The sequence below is a fragment of the Mus caroli genome, chromosome 3 (genome assembly GCF_900094665.2).
Source record: "Mus caroli chromosome 3, CAROLI_EIJ_v1.1, whole genome shotgun sequence".
NCBI lineage: Eukaryota > Metazoa > Chordata > Mammalia > Rodentia > Muridae > Mus > Mus caroli.
In genome coordinates, this window is record NC_034572.1 from 88611989 (window position 1) to 88625192 (window position 13204).

Below are 13204 nucleotides of genomic sequence, written 5' to 3' on the forward strand. Positions count from 1 at the left end.
AAAATTGAAGTAATAATCTGTGCTCATTTTGTCCTAAAATCACACCTAAGGCAAACAGAAGTGCCTTTGTAGAATCAAGGAGAGGCAAATGAAAGAAGCTAGGAAGTCAGAATCTTAAGAGATATAACAATATTCCTTAGTCCTAGGAATAGCCATCCCATACTGAGTTCTACTTGCTGTCAAATACCTGGGAGTACTGACCAGTACTGGGAAGCTCAGGGTGTCATCTTGTTCATACTATATCCTCAGCTTTATTTCATAGAGTTGGGGAATAAGGTCTTGCTAACTTGCTGAGGCTAGCCTTTTGCTCACTCTGTAGTCTAGGCAGCCCCTTCAAGAAGCTGAGATTACAGGCCAATTACCACCAGTCAGGTCTCTAAAGTACTTTATGTCCTAAAGTCCCACGATAATCTGTTATACCTACTTTTCCTATCCTGCTGTTGGCTACCAGCTATATGACTTAGATCTCTGGGCCAGAATCCATCTAGAAAGCAAGTGGATTTTACACATGAGCTCAGGGTCCTACCTAGTCTGATTTTTATAGTTATCAACTGGCTAATATTCTCTCAGAAACCACAGAGCTGCCCTGTCACATCACCAGTTCATAGTTTACTTACTGAATAGAGTTCTTTAAGCTGGCTGTGGTCTTTTTCCTGTGCAGTGCTCCTACCCACCTGGAGGCCTCCTAGGGACTCAGGAGCACTGGAGGCAGGAGCACGGGAGGCAGGAGCACGGGAGGCAGCAATGGGGCCGGAGAGTCAGGTCCTCCTGTTCCTTGTAAGTGATGCTTGTTGGAAAAGAAAGACCCAAATTAGTGTATCTCAGTGCCTGGGATGAAGATGTGAACTATAAAGTCCCCACTTCAGCTACATGGGACCAGTCTTCCAACACTGTTTCCTATATTACCTATGAATTGGTTGCAGGCCAGCCAAATAGAAAAATTATATAAATCTATGCTAGGCTTCTATCCTTTCACTTAACAAATTCCTTCAAGTTGTTTTATTTCCCTTATACTTTATGTAAATTAAAGTTGAAAACAAGTACCTTTTGTAACAACAAGGCAGCATCTTCTCCCGGAGGGTGATCCGGTATTTGTAACAGTAGAGGTAATNGGCGTATGGTGACCAGAATGGATAGAGATAGTTCCGTGTTTTTCCCCTCTTGATATAAGAAAGGGAGTAGAGAGAGGGGCGGGACCTGTTACAAGGCAGTTTCTCTGTTCAGTGCCTCCCTGCGGCAAAGTGAGGTTCAGCGGATAAGTCGCAGAGGTTCAAGCCACCCTGTCCATTGTGACCTGGCAGGCATTATGACATAGACATGATGTCACTTGCTTATGTCACTGCAGTTCCCACTAACCAAGGTTCATATTCAACTAGGATACACTTTACAACTATAGCAATATTTAAAATGCTTTAAAACTTATATACTGAGCCGGACATGGTGGCACACACCTTTAATCCCAGCACTCGGGAAGCAGAGGCAGGCGGATTTCTGAGTTCGAGGCCAGCCTGGTCTGTGTACAAAGTGAGTTCCAGGACAACCATGGCTATACCAAGAAACCCTGTCTCAAAAACACCAAAAACCAAAAAACTTATATACTGGTTGGCTAGCAGCCTTGCCAGAGCTCTTCTTGTACCTACCACCTTGGCCCTCCCTCTGGAACACTTCTAAGTCCAGCAACTACAGAGTTGGTGNCTAATGTCACAGTAAGCTTCGAAGGCCCTGCTCCAACACTGACCTNATTAACAATTATTTTTGCAGTCATCCCTCCCCATAGCACATAAGTACTACAAAGTGCAGAACTTTCTTGGTTGTCTTTATAGGGTAGAAATCCCAAATTAAACATCTCTAGGAAACTCTAATGCTGTATGTGTATACACATCCTTAATCCTAGCAGTCAAGAGACAGAGATGACAGAATTGCTCAACATCTGGAACCAGCCTGGTTTGCAGTAGCAAGATTCTGGCTGAACAGTGCCACGTATCAAAACCCTGTTTCAAGCACACAAACAGGCCCAGCCAGTGGAAATTAGTGGAGTTACAGAATCAATATATTAAAATGGTAAAAAGCTCACACCAACATAANTCAGCAGTAAGTTGCTGTGCCAGACACAGAATCAGTTCTGCTAGATCTTAAAAATTTCAACAGAAAGTAGAAAGATTCTGTAATAAGTTACACATACACACATAAGAATATGGTAACAATTGTGCTGGTTGGCTTTATTTCAACTTGAGACAAGCTAGAGTCATCTAAGAAGTGGTAACGTGGACTGAGAATTTCCTGTGGACAGGCCTATAGGAATTTTAAGCAGTGATTGATGTGGAAGGTTTCAGCTCACTATGTGTAATGCACCCCTGAGCTGGTGGTCCTGAGGGTGCACAAGCCATGGAGAGCAAAGTAATAATATTCCTCCATGGCCCCTCCTTCAGTTCCAGTCTCAATTTCCTGCCATGACTTCCCTCAGTGATAAGCGGGTAACCTGAGAGTTTTAAGATGATATAAACCTTTTTCTCCCTAAGTTGTTTTTGGTTGGTTTTGGTTTATCACAGCAATAGAAAACCTAAGACACTGATAAAATTTAGCATTGAGGGAAAAAATTGTTCTAGAACCAACAGTTTGAGGTCTCTTAAAATTTATTAGCCATCAATTTAAATATTTATGGAGGGCCTGCTATGAGCCAGGCACCACTGTGTGAACTACAGATCTCTGCTCTATTTAAAGTGAGAGAGCCAGGTATTTGTAAGTATATAGAAAATAAGCATGTCAGAAGAGAACTGCTAAAGGGGAAACAAAAAAGAACCAAGCCAGGTGTGATGGCACACCTTTAATCTTAGCACTTGGGAAGCAGAAGCAGGTAGATCTTTTGAGGATAGCCTGGTCTATATAATGAGTTCCAGACCAACCAGAGCTACACTCTGAGACCCAATCTCAAAAAACCTAAAAGGATTAGAAGTGTGGGGTATGCAGCAGGGTTTTGGTACAGGTGATCCATGTAGGCCTCACTGAAAAGATGATCAATCAAAGACAAAGGGAGTTAAGATTGTCAGCCAGCCAAGCATAGACAGGTGGCTCTCTGGTCTACATATCGAATTGCAGGACAGCCAAGACTACACAGAAGCACCCTATCTCAATAACAACAACAATACTAATAATAGACTGTTAACGAAGGTAATGTCTAAGGATAAGGACTATCCTAGTCAAAAGCAACAGCCCATTCAAATGCTAAAAGTGTGTCTGTTGTTTTCAACAGGAAGGCAACTACTGTAGGTGAATGGGGCAGTAAGTGTAGCTGTAGTACATACAACCTACACCAATTTTTGGGCTTTTTCTTTTGCATAAAGGGGAAGTGACTGAGCGGTGTTTTACATGAAAGAGTGACTAGGTATGACTTTTAAAATGATCTTTAGTAGTGCACACCTATTATCCCAGCACTCTGGAGGCTGAGACAGGACAAGAATTGGAGGTTGAGGTTAATTTTGGGTCAGATACATGTCTCAAATGAAAAAAAATAAAAATTAAAAGATTTTTTAAAAAGAAGATATGGTCTTTGCAGCTCCATAGGAGGAACAACAATATGAACTAACCAGTACTCCCAGAGCTCCCTGGGACTAAACCACTAATCAAAGAAAACACATGGTGAGACTCATGTCTCTAGCTGCATATATAGCAGAGGATGGCCGAGTCGGTCATCAGTGGGAGGAGAGGCCCTTGGTCCTGTGAAGGTTCTGTGCCCCAGTGTAGGGGAATGGCAGTGCCAGAAAGTGGGAGTGGATGGGTTGTGGAGCAGGGGGAGGGAGAAGGGAATAGAGGATTTTTTCAGAGGGGAAACTAGGAAAGGGGATAACATTTGAGATGTAAATAAAGAAAATATCTAATAAAAGAAGAAGCCAGGGACTGGAGAGATGACTCAGTGGTTAAGAACACTGACTGCTCTTCCCAAGGTCCTGAGTTCAAATCCCAGTAACTACATGGTGGCTCACAACCATCTGTAATGGGATCCAATGCCCTCTTCTGGTGTGTCTAAAGATAACTACAGTGTACTTATATACATAAACTAAATAAACAATTCAGAAGAAGAAGAAGAAGGAAGAAGGAGGAAGAAGAAGAAGAAGAAGAAGAAGAAGAAGAAGAAGAAGAAGAAGAAGAAGAAGAAGAGAAGAAGAGAAGAAGAAAGAGAGAGAAAGAAGAAAGAGAGAAAGAAAGAAAAAAGAGGGCAGTGGTGGTGCACGCCTTTAATTCTAGCACTTGGGAGGCAGAGGCAGGTGGATTTCTGAGTTCAAGGCCAGCCTGGTCTACAGTGTGAGTTCCAGAACAGCCAGGGCTACACAGAGAAACATTGTCTCAAAAAAAAAACAAAAACAAAAATAGAAGAGGAGGAGGAGGAGAAAGATATGGTCTTATGCAGCCCAGAATAGTCTAGAACTGAGTAGGTGAGGATGGCTTTGAACTTTGGATCTTCCTGCCTCTACCTCCAAAGTGCTGAGATTACAAGCATATGCTATACTACATCTGGCTTAAGGAAAGAAAATCCTATAAAACTATGTAGGACACATCTCTTATTCTGTGACTACTACAGAAAAAGATAATGTATTCTCCACAATGGGGCTTTAGAGGTGATGGTAAGGCAGGTATGTGTATTGAAAGTTACTCATACACACCATTCCCAAAAAAGCACTTAGCAACCCGGAACCCCCACCTGCATCAAGCCACACACACACACACACACAATCACACACACACAATCACACAATCAACTTTTTCTCCTTGAACCCATGAAAGAAAGCCCTAAACAGGAACCAGGCTCTCCTGCTGCATGCTTGCTCAGGACCCCACTGCTCCATGTACTACATCTAACTTGTGCCTTTACTTTGCTTCCAAATAAGATCTCTTACTACTTTGCTCAATGTACACTTTTCTGTGTCAGTGTGAAAACACTGGGGTATGAGTAACCCCCAATAACATACTTGGTGACCTCAACCAGAAGGTAAGAGAGTAAATCCTCTTCTGTCTCACTGATGCAAATTTTCCTCACACAGTCTCCACTTTTGTTCCAATCGGATGCCTATGGTTGTGCATGGTAGCAGGCTGAACTACCTGTTTAGTCAGAAAGCCATCCCACGTCAGCCTCCCCACTTGTCTGGTCAATAAGGAGCAAGTAGCTGGAGTCCTCCATAAGCTGTTTCACCAAGACAGCAAAGAGGAAGACATGGGTGTGACAGGTCCCTTTCAGCCGGGGCTTGAAACAGTCAACCAAATAAAGTCAGTATGATTTTGTGGTAGGATAGAGATGCAACAAGGTAGTCTCCTGCCTTTTTCCAATATACCTTTTGTTCTAAAAAAAAAAAAAAAATGTGTTACCACTTAGATTTGGGAGAGAGAGATTGATCCGCCTGCCTCTGCAGGGATTAAAGACTGGCACCACCATGCCAGCCTGCCACATGGACCCTTTTAACTTAATTCCTATGCATGTGTATGTGGAAGTCAGAGGACAGCTTTTCCAAGTAGTCTATTCTTTCCTTTCACCTTGTTTTTAAACCAAAGTCTCTTGTTCTATCTGCTGCTACACTGTGAATTTAAGCTTCTGGTCAGTTCTCTTCTCTCTATCTCCCATCACCATAGTAATGCTGAGGTTGAGATTACAGACTCAGTGGGATTCTAACACAGGTTATCAGAGCTGCATACAAGCAATTTACCCAGTGAACCATCTTTCCAGCTCTGCCTCTTAGATTTTAAACATTTCCTGTCTTCTTTCCTTTCTATTTCTTTCTCTTTTTCACTTTTCCCTTTTTTCCCACTTTTCCTTGACCTCATTAGTGTTCTACATGTGATATATATTCTATATGTTTTAATTATTTAGCATAATTATTTAAGAACATATAGGGTTTCCTGATGCCTTGTGAGATAAAGAAGCTTTTTAAATGTGCTCAGGACTCAGAGGATCAGAGGTAGTTCTGAACTGAAAGCCTCCTCCTTGGGGACGAGTTTTCATGGTGCCAAAGGAAGAAAACAACTGATAGTCCTACCTAGCTATGATGCCTACAACAGTAACCAGCAGCATGCATACCTACCTTGACAGTAACCAACAACGCTCTCATTGTACTTCAGGCCCTCTCCACAAGAGGGAAGTCATGCCTGTTTCTGGAAACTTAAGATATTCCTGCCTATTGAGGCCATGGATCTTGGAGAACCTATATCTACCACCTTACTAAACCAACATAATCTCTAACTACATTCTAAAATGTTATCCTTCTTCCCACAGATAAGTGTAGCTCTTGCCACTCATCAAGGAAACATCTTTGTAACAAGTGGACATCATTACAGAAACTACAACCATCAAAATGGAGAGTTATAAAACGCACTCCCAACTGATACATCTATAATATACCTGCACCTCAAGTTTAGGGATTGTTGTAGAAGAGGAGGCAGAACAATTCTATGAAGTAGAGGAACAGGAAGTTTGCTATGAGATTGTGTCTCCTAAAAATGTCAGGGACGCTACATCAGTGAATTCATACCAACATTGCTGCCTAAACAAGACCTGAACAAGGAGGACACCAATATACATGCTAATGAGAAAGGAAAAAGCTCACTAGGCCTCAACCCTAGACAAAGAGCTACAGGCAAGAAAAGAATGCTGAGAACAGGAGAAATAGTCTTCCCCAGGGAAGAGCACACCAGTTGGTTACCCAATACCAAATGGTCAGCCCTGAAAACATACATACGTACAAGTAACAATGTACAAACTGAGCAGATTATATTTATATATTTAAGAATATATAAACACACAAATATAAATAACAAGGGGAAAGAGTCCATGAATCTGAGAGAAAAGGAGAGGGGTTAGAAGGAGAAAAGGAAGGGTAAAATTATATAATCTCAAATATACAAACATGTAAAAATTTTAAAATAATAAGATGTTTCAAAGAATGGAGGAAAACAAAACAACAAAATGGAATTCTCATCAGCTGTAACAGGAAAGCCTGCAGGTAGGGCAGTTTATAAAGAATAGGGCATTCATTAGTTTTTAAATGTCTGTTAAACATATAAGATGATGATGAATAAGTTGATATTCCAATGTGAAGTTTGTGGGAGCCTAGGATAAGAATTTGGACATCACTGGCATATAAATAGTGGTTAGCCATAAGATGAACTGAGAGCATCAAGACACTGGATACTAAAAAGAATGAAATTCCACATACTGAGTGCTCAGGCAAACAATTAAAAGACTGTTGAAGACTTGTCCTGAATACCAAGAAAATGCGTGTAGGTCAGTCTATGTAAGTGCACATAAAATGGAGTGTAGCACATCTTTCCACACTCCTCTATAGACCCTTATTTTATAACCATCTATTAAGCACAAAGACTCCACAGAAGGAACTGCTTGTGCCTAACAATAGTTTCTTTTTCTCTACAGTTTGTCTCCTGCAACTCTTTAAATATTAGTTTAAATACAATAGTAACAATATCATGGAAAGTTGCAGAGTTTTTAGAGGATCCCATCCTTCGACTACTTTTAGAAAGATTCAAGGGAAAATTGAGAGTGACATCCATATTTTAGTGTTCAGAAATTATAGCATGTCAAAATTAGAAGTGATCTCAGTGCCTAGAACTAAACCAAACCACTTATATTGTTATCATTGGTTTTTATTACCATCCTCCTCCTCACCAGTTAATTATTATTGGTCTCGCTAAGTAGCCCTGGCTGGCCTAGAGCTTGAGATGTAAACCAGATAAGCTTGAATTTGTCCTGTTGGAAGATTACAGGTGTGCGCCAAGCCCCCTTCGCCTCTTTTTTAAAAGCGAAGCGAAAGAAAAAATAGTACGTTTTCCACTGTCGATCCACGCAAAGCTCTGTGGAAAGGGGTGACAAAAATAAATAGCAGTTCTCTCCGCTGTCCTATCGCCGGCGAGCAAGGCGGGGTTGCGGCCGCCCTCCCACTCCCCATGCCCGGGTCTCAGCGCAGCCTATATCTATACCACTCAGGCGCGCCGCGGGCAGCCCAGAGGCGCAGCTGCGCATGCGCGGGGTCCTTCTTCCGCTCCGCGGTCATGGCGGCCTCTGTAGCTCCCCGGGTTAGGACTCTGTGGTGGGCAGGCGCTGCTTGGCTGCGTCAAGGAGGCATCCGGGAGCTATTCCGGCCGCGAATTGAAGGGAGCACCCCGGGCCGTGACTTCAGTCTCTCTCATTATCAGGTGAGGGCCGGCTGGGGCTTGGGTCCTACACAGTGGGGGACAGGAGTGTCGTTCGTGCCAGACTCAGACTGCAGGGGTGGGGAGCAGACTTTCCTGGGGACGCCGGCGGGGTGGCGGGGTGTTCTCTGCGGACACTCGCTCACCCCAGCCTCCCTGACCACCAGAGCACGGTCATCGTGGAGCGCTGGTGGAAGGTGCCGCTCGCCCGGGAGGGCCGAAAGCCGCACCTGCACCGGCGTCACCGCGTATATAAGTTGGTGGAGGACACGAAACACCGGCCCAAAGACAACCTGGAGCTCATCCTCACGCAGTCTGTGGACGGTAAGGCTTGGGCCCACGTGCTGACCCCTTCCCCTGTCCCTGCCCCCTGTCCCCTGCTCCTGTTTGACGTTAACCGCTTCCTGCCTCTTTTGTTGCTTTGTTTTTACTACTCTGTGGTTCTGGTGAGGAAAAAAAAAAGTCACGGAAAATTAAAACGTGTGTGCAATATTGTTAACTGTGTAAAGAGAAGCGTAACAGTTCGCAGCACAAACAATGACATTCTTTGAACAGCTCAGTCTGCACCAGTTTTTAAGCTAGACGTGTGACAAGTGTAGTTCCTAATACATGCATGGTGTGTGTGTGTGTGTGTGTGTGTGTGTGTGTGTGTGAGAGAGAGAGAGAGAGAGAGAGAGAGAGAGAGAGAGAGAGAGAGAGAGAGATACAGGGCATGAGTCGAGTCCCAGGGATGTACATATTACCTCCCCTCAGTGCCAAGGTTATGGACCACATCCAAATTCAGATCCTCTATGCAGCTGGCACTTTAACGACTGGACCTTATAACCTGCCCTACTAAATTGACGGTGGTGGTGGTGTTTGTAAGGAAGAATAAAAACTGTGAGAAAGTAAGGGCTGTCTCTTTTCTATGCCCCTCCCTTTTGGTGATGCTGGAGATATACCCCAAGGCCTGAGTACACTAAGGCACGGCCTTTACCTGTGGCTGATCCCATGATCATCTTTTCTATAGGGATGCCTGCAGAGATTTCATCTGCCATTCCCGTTCTCATTGACAGAAATTGGAGTCCGGGGTGATCTGGTCTCAGTGAAGAAATCTGTGGGTCGTAACAAGCTCCTTTCTCAGGGACTGGCAGTGTATGCATCTCCTGAAAATAGGAAGCTGTTTGAAGAGGAGAAATCGGTGAGCTCAAAGGACCAAGGGGGTTGGAAAAATAAAACTTTAAGGTACCTGCTAGGAAGTCCTTCCTTTTGTTGTTTAATTCAAAGACGAAGTAACAGCTAGAACCCAGAAGCCCGCCAGTTCCCAGCACAGCTGGGCAGTAATTACCCAGTGTGGCGCATTGCTTCTACTCAGTTTCATCTCTTTCAGCTGAGACGAGAAGGGAAACTGGAGAAGATCCAGACAAAGGCAGGAGAGGCGGTGAGTAGGAAGTTTGTGTTGATTCCTTATGGAGGTCATCGCCCTCCTGAGTCCCTGATGGCTTTCACATCTGCTTATTGTTACACACAAGGATGAGAAAAGTAGTATTGTGGCTGATGCTCTGTGTAGCTGGTATAGAGTCCTCTGGAACTGCTGTGTTGGGTACAGTGTACTGAAACTAGCTCTCTGCATCCGCCTGCCTCTGCCTCCCAAGTGCTGGGATTAAGGGCTTTGGGACACCACAGCCAGCTGCTTTTTTACTTCCTTTAAGAAAATGTGCCAATTTTTTAATTTGTTCATTTCTTCCATTTGAAATACTCAGAGCCTGTTTTTTTTTTGTTTGTTTGTTTTGCCAAAAAAATGCCCTAGCTTTTGAGGGAGTCCCAGTCCAGGAAGCAAGATCTATGGGAAAATATAAGATGAAGACTGCCTTTTGGGAATATTTTCAAATAAGTTGAAGAGAGAACTGTAGACACACAGGAGAAAGTAGTCAGCAAACTAAAGGCAGTAAAGTAGGAGTCACTTGATAGACAGCTGGAAAGAGGGCTTGGAGGTGCTGGGAGGTGAGAGTGGAGGGTACTTTTTTTCCTGTAGTAGTAAATAAGGCCCTTGGAATTAGTAGGTTTGAGGCAACCTAGGCAGTATAAGTGAATATTTAAGGTATGCTTATTTGAAATAGGGGAACGTATATGGCCATAGCTGGCCCTGAACTCTGTATATAGCCAAGGCCAGCCCTAACCTAATTCTCCTTACTCTGCCCTTCGGTTGGTGTGATTGTAGACATACGCTGCAAAGGTCATTGTGATGCTGGGGAGCAAAGCTAGGCCTTGTGTGTGTTATGCACACACCTGACAACAGCTCAAGGGCATATTTTAACAACGATGATACTCCTGTCTACCTAAAGTAAAGGTTTACATAGTGTAATACTAGAAAATACACAGCAGGGCCAGGCATGGTAGCACATGCCTTTAATCTCGGCACTTGGGAGGCAGATATAGGTGGATCTCTTGAGTTTGAGGCCAGCCTGGTCTACAGAGTGAGTTCCAGAACAGCCAGGGCTACACAGAGAAACCCTGATTTGAAAAACCAAAAGAGAAAAAAGAGACAACTGTAAAGAGGGTTGGGCATCAAGTGTAAAAAATATCTTGAACCTTCATGTAATCTATGTTTAGTTTTGTAAGCAGGAAAGAACTAATGCTGGAGGGTGGGTAGAACTGGATGCCAGAGCTGTGAGCTTGCGAGTCCTGAAGCTTACTTCCTCCCAAGATTCCCCAGGAAGTCTATTACATCTGTGTACTACGGCAGAGCACATGTGCAGTTCAGAGCACAGCTTGCATGAGCCAGTCTCTCCTTCCTCGAAGTGGATCCTGGGGTCAAACTCTGGGCATTGTTCTTGGCAGCAGGCACCTTTACCTACTGTGCCATCGTGCCATCTTGCCTGCCCTAATCCTGAGTTTAATACAGACTATTTCTCTTCCTTTGCCTAGAAACAGCAAAATAAAATCCCCTATGAAGTCCTGAAAGCATCTTTCTTCTATATCAGAGCTGAGGAAAATGACTGTTCTGGGTTTTCCCATCAGTGTCCTGTTGTCACCTCTTGTAGCTGTAGAGCAGATGTTATACCTTTCCTGAACCTAAGACCCTGTGGCTTGAACTGTTTCCTCTCCTCTGACTCCAATTCCTCTTGACCCACAGACAGTGAAATTTCTGAGAAGCTGTCATCTAGAGGTGGGAATGAAGAACAATGTCAAATGGGAACTAAACCCTGAAATAGTTGCCCGCCATTTCTTCAAGAATGTGAGTGTTCCCAAACATTAGCATTTCCTTTGAGTAAGAGCCATCTCTCCTTGGTAGGAGACCCATGATTGAACTGTCCTCTATAAAATGGTTTTACTAGCTGGAGTTGGAGGTTATTCTTGGTTGATTTGCAGGGAAAAGGGAGGAATGTGGCTCAGAACTTAAAGGTAGTTACAGAATTTAAGGACTAATGGGAAAGGGCAGTTGAGTTTACTTTATCTCTAGCTAGGAAGAACCTGGGAATATGTGACTTACTGGAGAATCATTACTTTGTGATGAAGCAGTATTAGTCTCAAGACCTGTTCTGTTTGTAAATTCACCACCCTCGCTGAGAAATAAGACTGAGCCTCTTCTGCTGTCATCTGTGGGCATCTGTGCCCTTCCCTGACATCAACCAGAATCCGTTCCCCAGGCGTATTCAGTCCTCCGTAGGAAATTATAGACCAGAGTGTTACCTAGGGTGATCTAGGTTAGATTGTGCTGCAATCGAAAGGTTATCTGGTTGTTGGTTCTGTTTTCAGCTTGGTGTGGTGGTTGCCCCACATGCTCTGAGGCTGCCAGAGGAGCCTATCACTCGGTGGGGCGAGTACTGGTGTGATGTGACTGTAAGTGTTTACAGAATTTTCTATTCTTTTTTAAGATTTATTTATTTATTTTATGTATATGAGTACACTGTATCTGTACAGATAGTTATGAGCCATCCTGTGGTTGCTGGGAATTGAACTCAGGACCTCTGCTGCTCCGCCCCACTCACTCTGGCCCTGCTAAGATTTATTTATTATTATATGTAAGTACACTGTAGCTGTTTTCAGGCACACCAGAAGAGGGCATCACATCTCATTATGGATGGTTGTGAGCCACCATGTGGTTGCTGGGATTTAAACTCAGGGCCTTTGGATGAGCAGTCATTGCTCTTACCCGCTTAGCCATCTCACCAGCCCCAGAATTTTGTTTTGATTGGGAGGAGAACCATGTGGAGAGCTGGCTTGGGTGGTATGTTTTCTGCCTGGCTGATCTCTGGCTGTTCCTATTTTTAATGTCTGTTCAGGTAAATGGACTGGACACTGTGAGAGTTCCTATGTCCGTAGTGCTCTTTCAGAAGCCCAAGACGAAAAGATACAAGCACTGGTTAGCCCAGCAAGCTGCCAAGAGCGTGGTCCCCACCAGCCCCCAGGCTGTGTGAGTCAGAAGAGCCATGGAGCAGCGTGGCCAACACTTGGAACTACCCTAACTCTGAGCAGATGTGGATCATTGAGAACATGTGGACTCAGCTGACTGAGCTGCACATACGGGGCAGGTTCGCTGTGGTTGTCATCTCCTTCAGTGGTCATCGTAGCCATCGTAGCCGTTCCATCTATAGGAGAGTTGGTGGGAACAGGTGTATGGCCTAGCCACTATTCTGACAGTTGTTTTATTCTCAGCCAGACTGTGTCTTATGCAGAAATGAAGAGCTGCTTAACTGGACTTCAGTTGATGGGGCAGGATATCCAAGTAAGGTGTCTTGAGCCATGGAGGGCTGTACAAAGGAGGAAAATATAGCCGTTCTCTGTGTCCTACAGCTGCCATGAGCAGACTGCTCTGAACATAGCCAATTACATCTGCTCTTAGAACTTTCTCTCTCCATGTGGTTGATAGAGTGGATTCCAGTAAGATCTGTATAAGGCCTAAGGATGATTGACAGAGAAAGTGAAGCTGGGATTAAAGACACTTAAAAAGAAAAAGAACTTCTGGGCTAGCGAGATGGCTCAGCAGGTAAGAGCACTGACTGCTCTTCCAAAGGTCCTGAGTTCAAATCCC

The 13204-nt window shown here is 44.0% G+C and overlaps 2 protein-coding genes across 3 annotated transcripts in view; one reads left to right on the forward strand and one right to left on the reverse strand.

The window, feature by feature from the left end:
• The window catches only part of Oaz3 (ornithine decarboxylase antizyme 3), a 3105-nt gene extending 1900 nt beyond the window's left edge, over positions 1 to 1205 (reverse strand). Inside the window, 3 exon segments of the mRNA XM_021158376.2 lie at positions 618 to 695; positions 697 to 787; positions 1045 to 1205. Coding sequence (XP_021014035.1) covers positions 618 to 695; positions 697 to 787; positions 1045 to 1067 — 192 coding nt within the window. The 5' untranslated portion in view covers positions 1068 to 1205.
• Positions 1206 to 8009: 6804 nt separating this feature from the next.
• Positions 8010 to 13204, forward strand: part of Mrpl9 (mitochondrial ribosomal protein L9) — a 7959-nt gene continuing 2764 nt past the window's right edge. The window contains exons 1-7 of one of the 2 annotated variants that reach the window (XM_021158228.2): positions 8011 to 8193; positions 8358 to 8514; positions 9246 to 9370; positions 9560 to 9610; positions 11306 to 11407; positions 11929 to 12012; positions 12456 to 13170. In XM_021158228.2, the coding sequence (XP_021013887.2) occupies positions 8050 to 8193; positions 8358 to 8514; positions 9246 to 9370; positions 9560 to 9610; positions 11306 to 11407; positions 11929 to 12012; positions 12456 to 12590 (798 nt within the window). In that variant the 5' untranslated portion in view covers positions 8011 to 8049 and the 3' untranslated portion in view covers positions 12591 to 13170. Of the gene's footprint in view, positions 8194 to 8357; positions 8515 to 9245; positions 9371 to 9559; positions 9611 to 11305; positions 11408 to 11928; positions 12013 to 12455; positions 13171 to 13204 lie in introns of those variants that run through there. The other variant, XM_021158227.2, reaches the window with a different exon arrangement.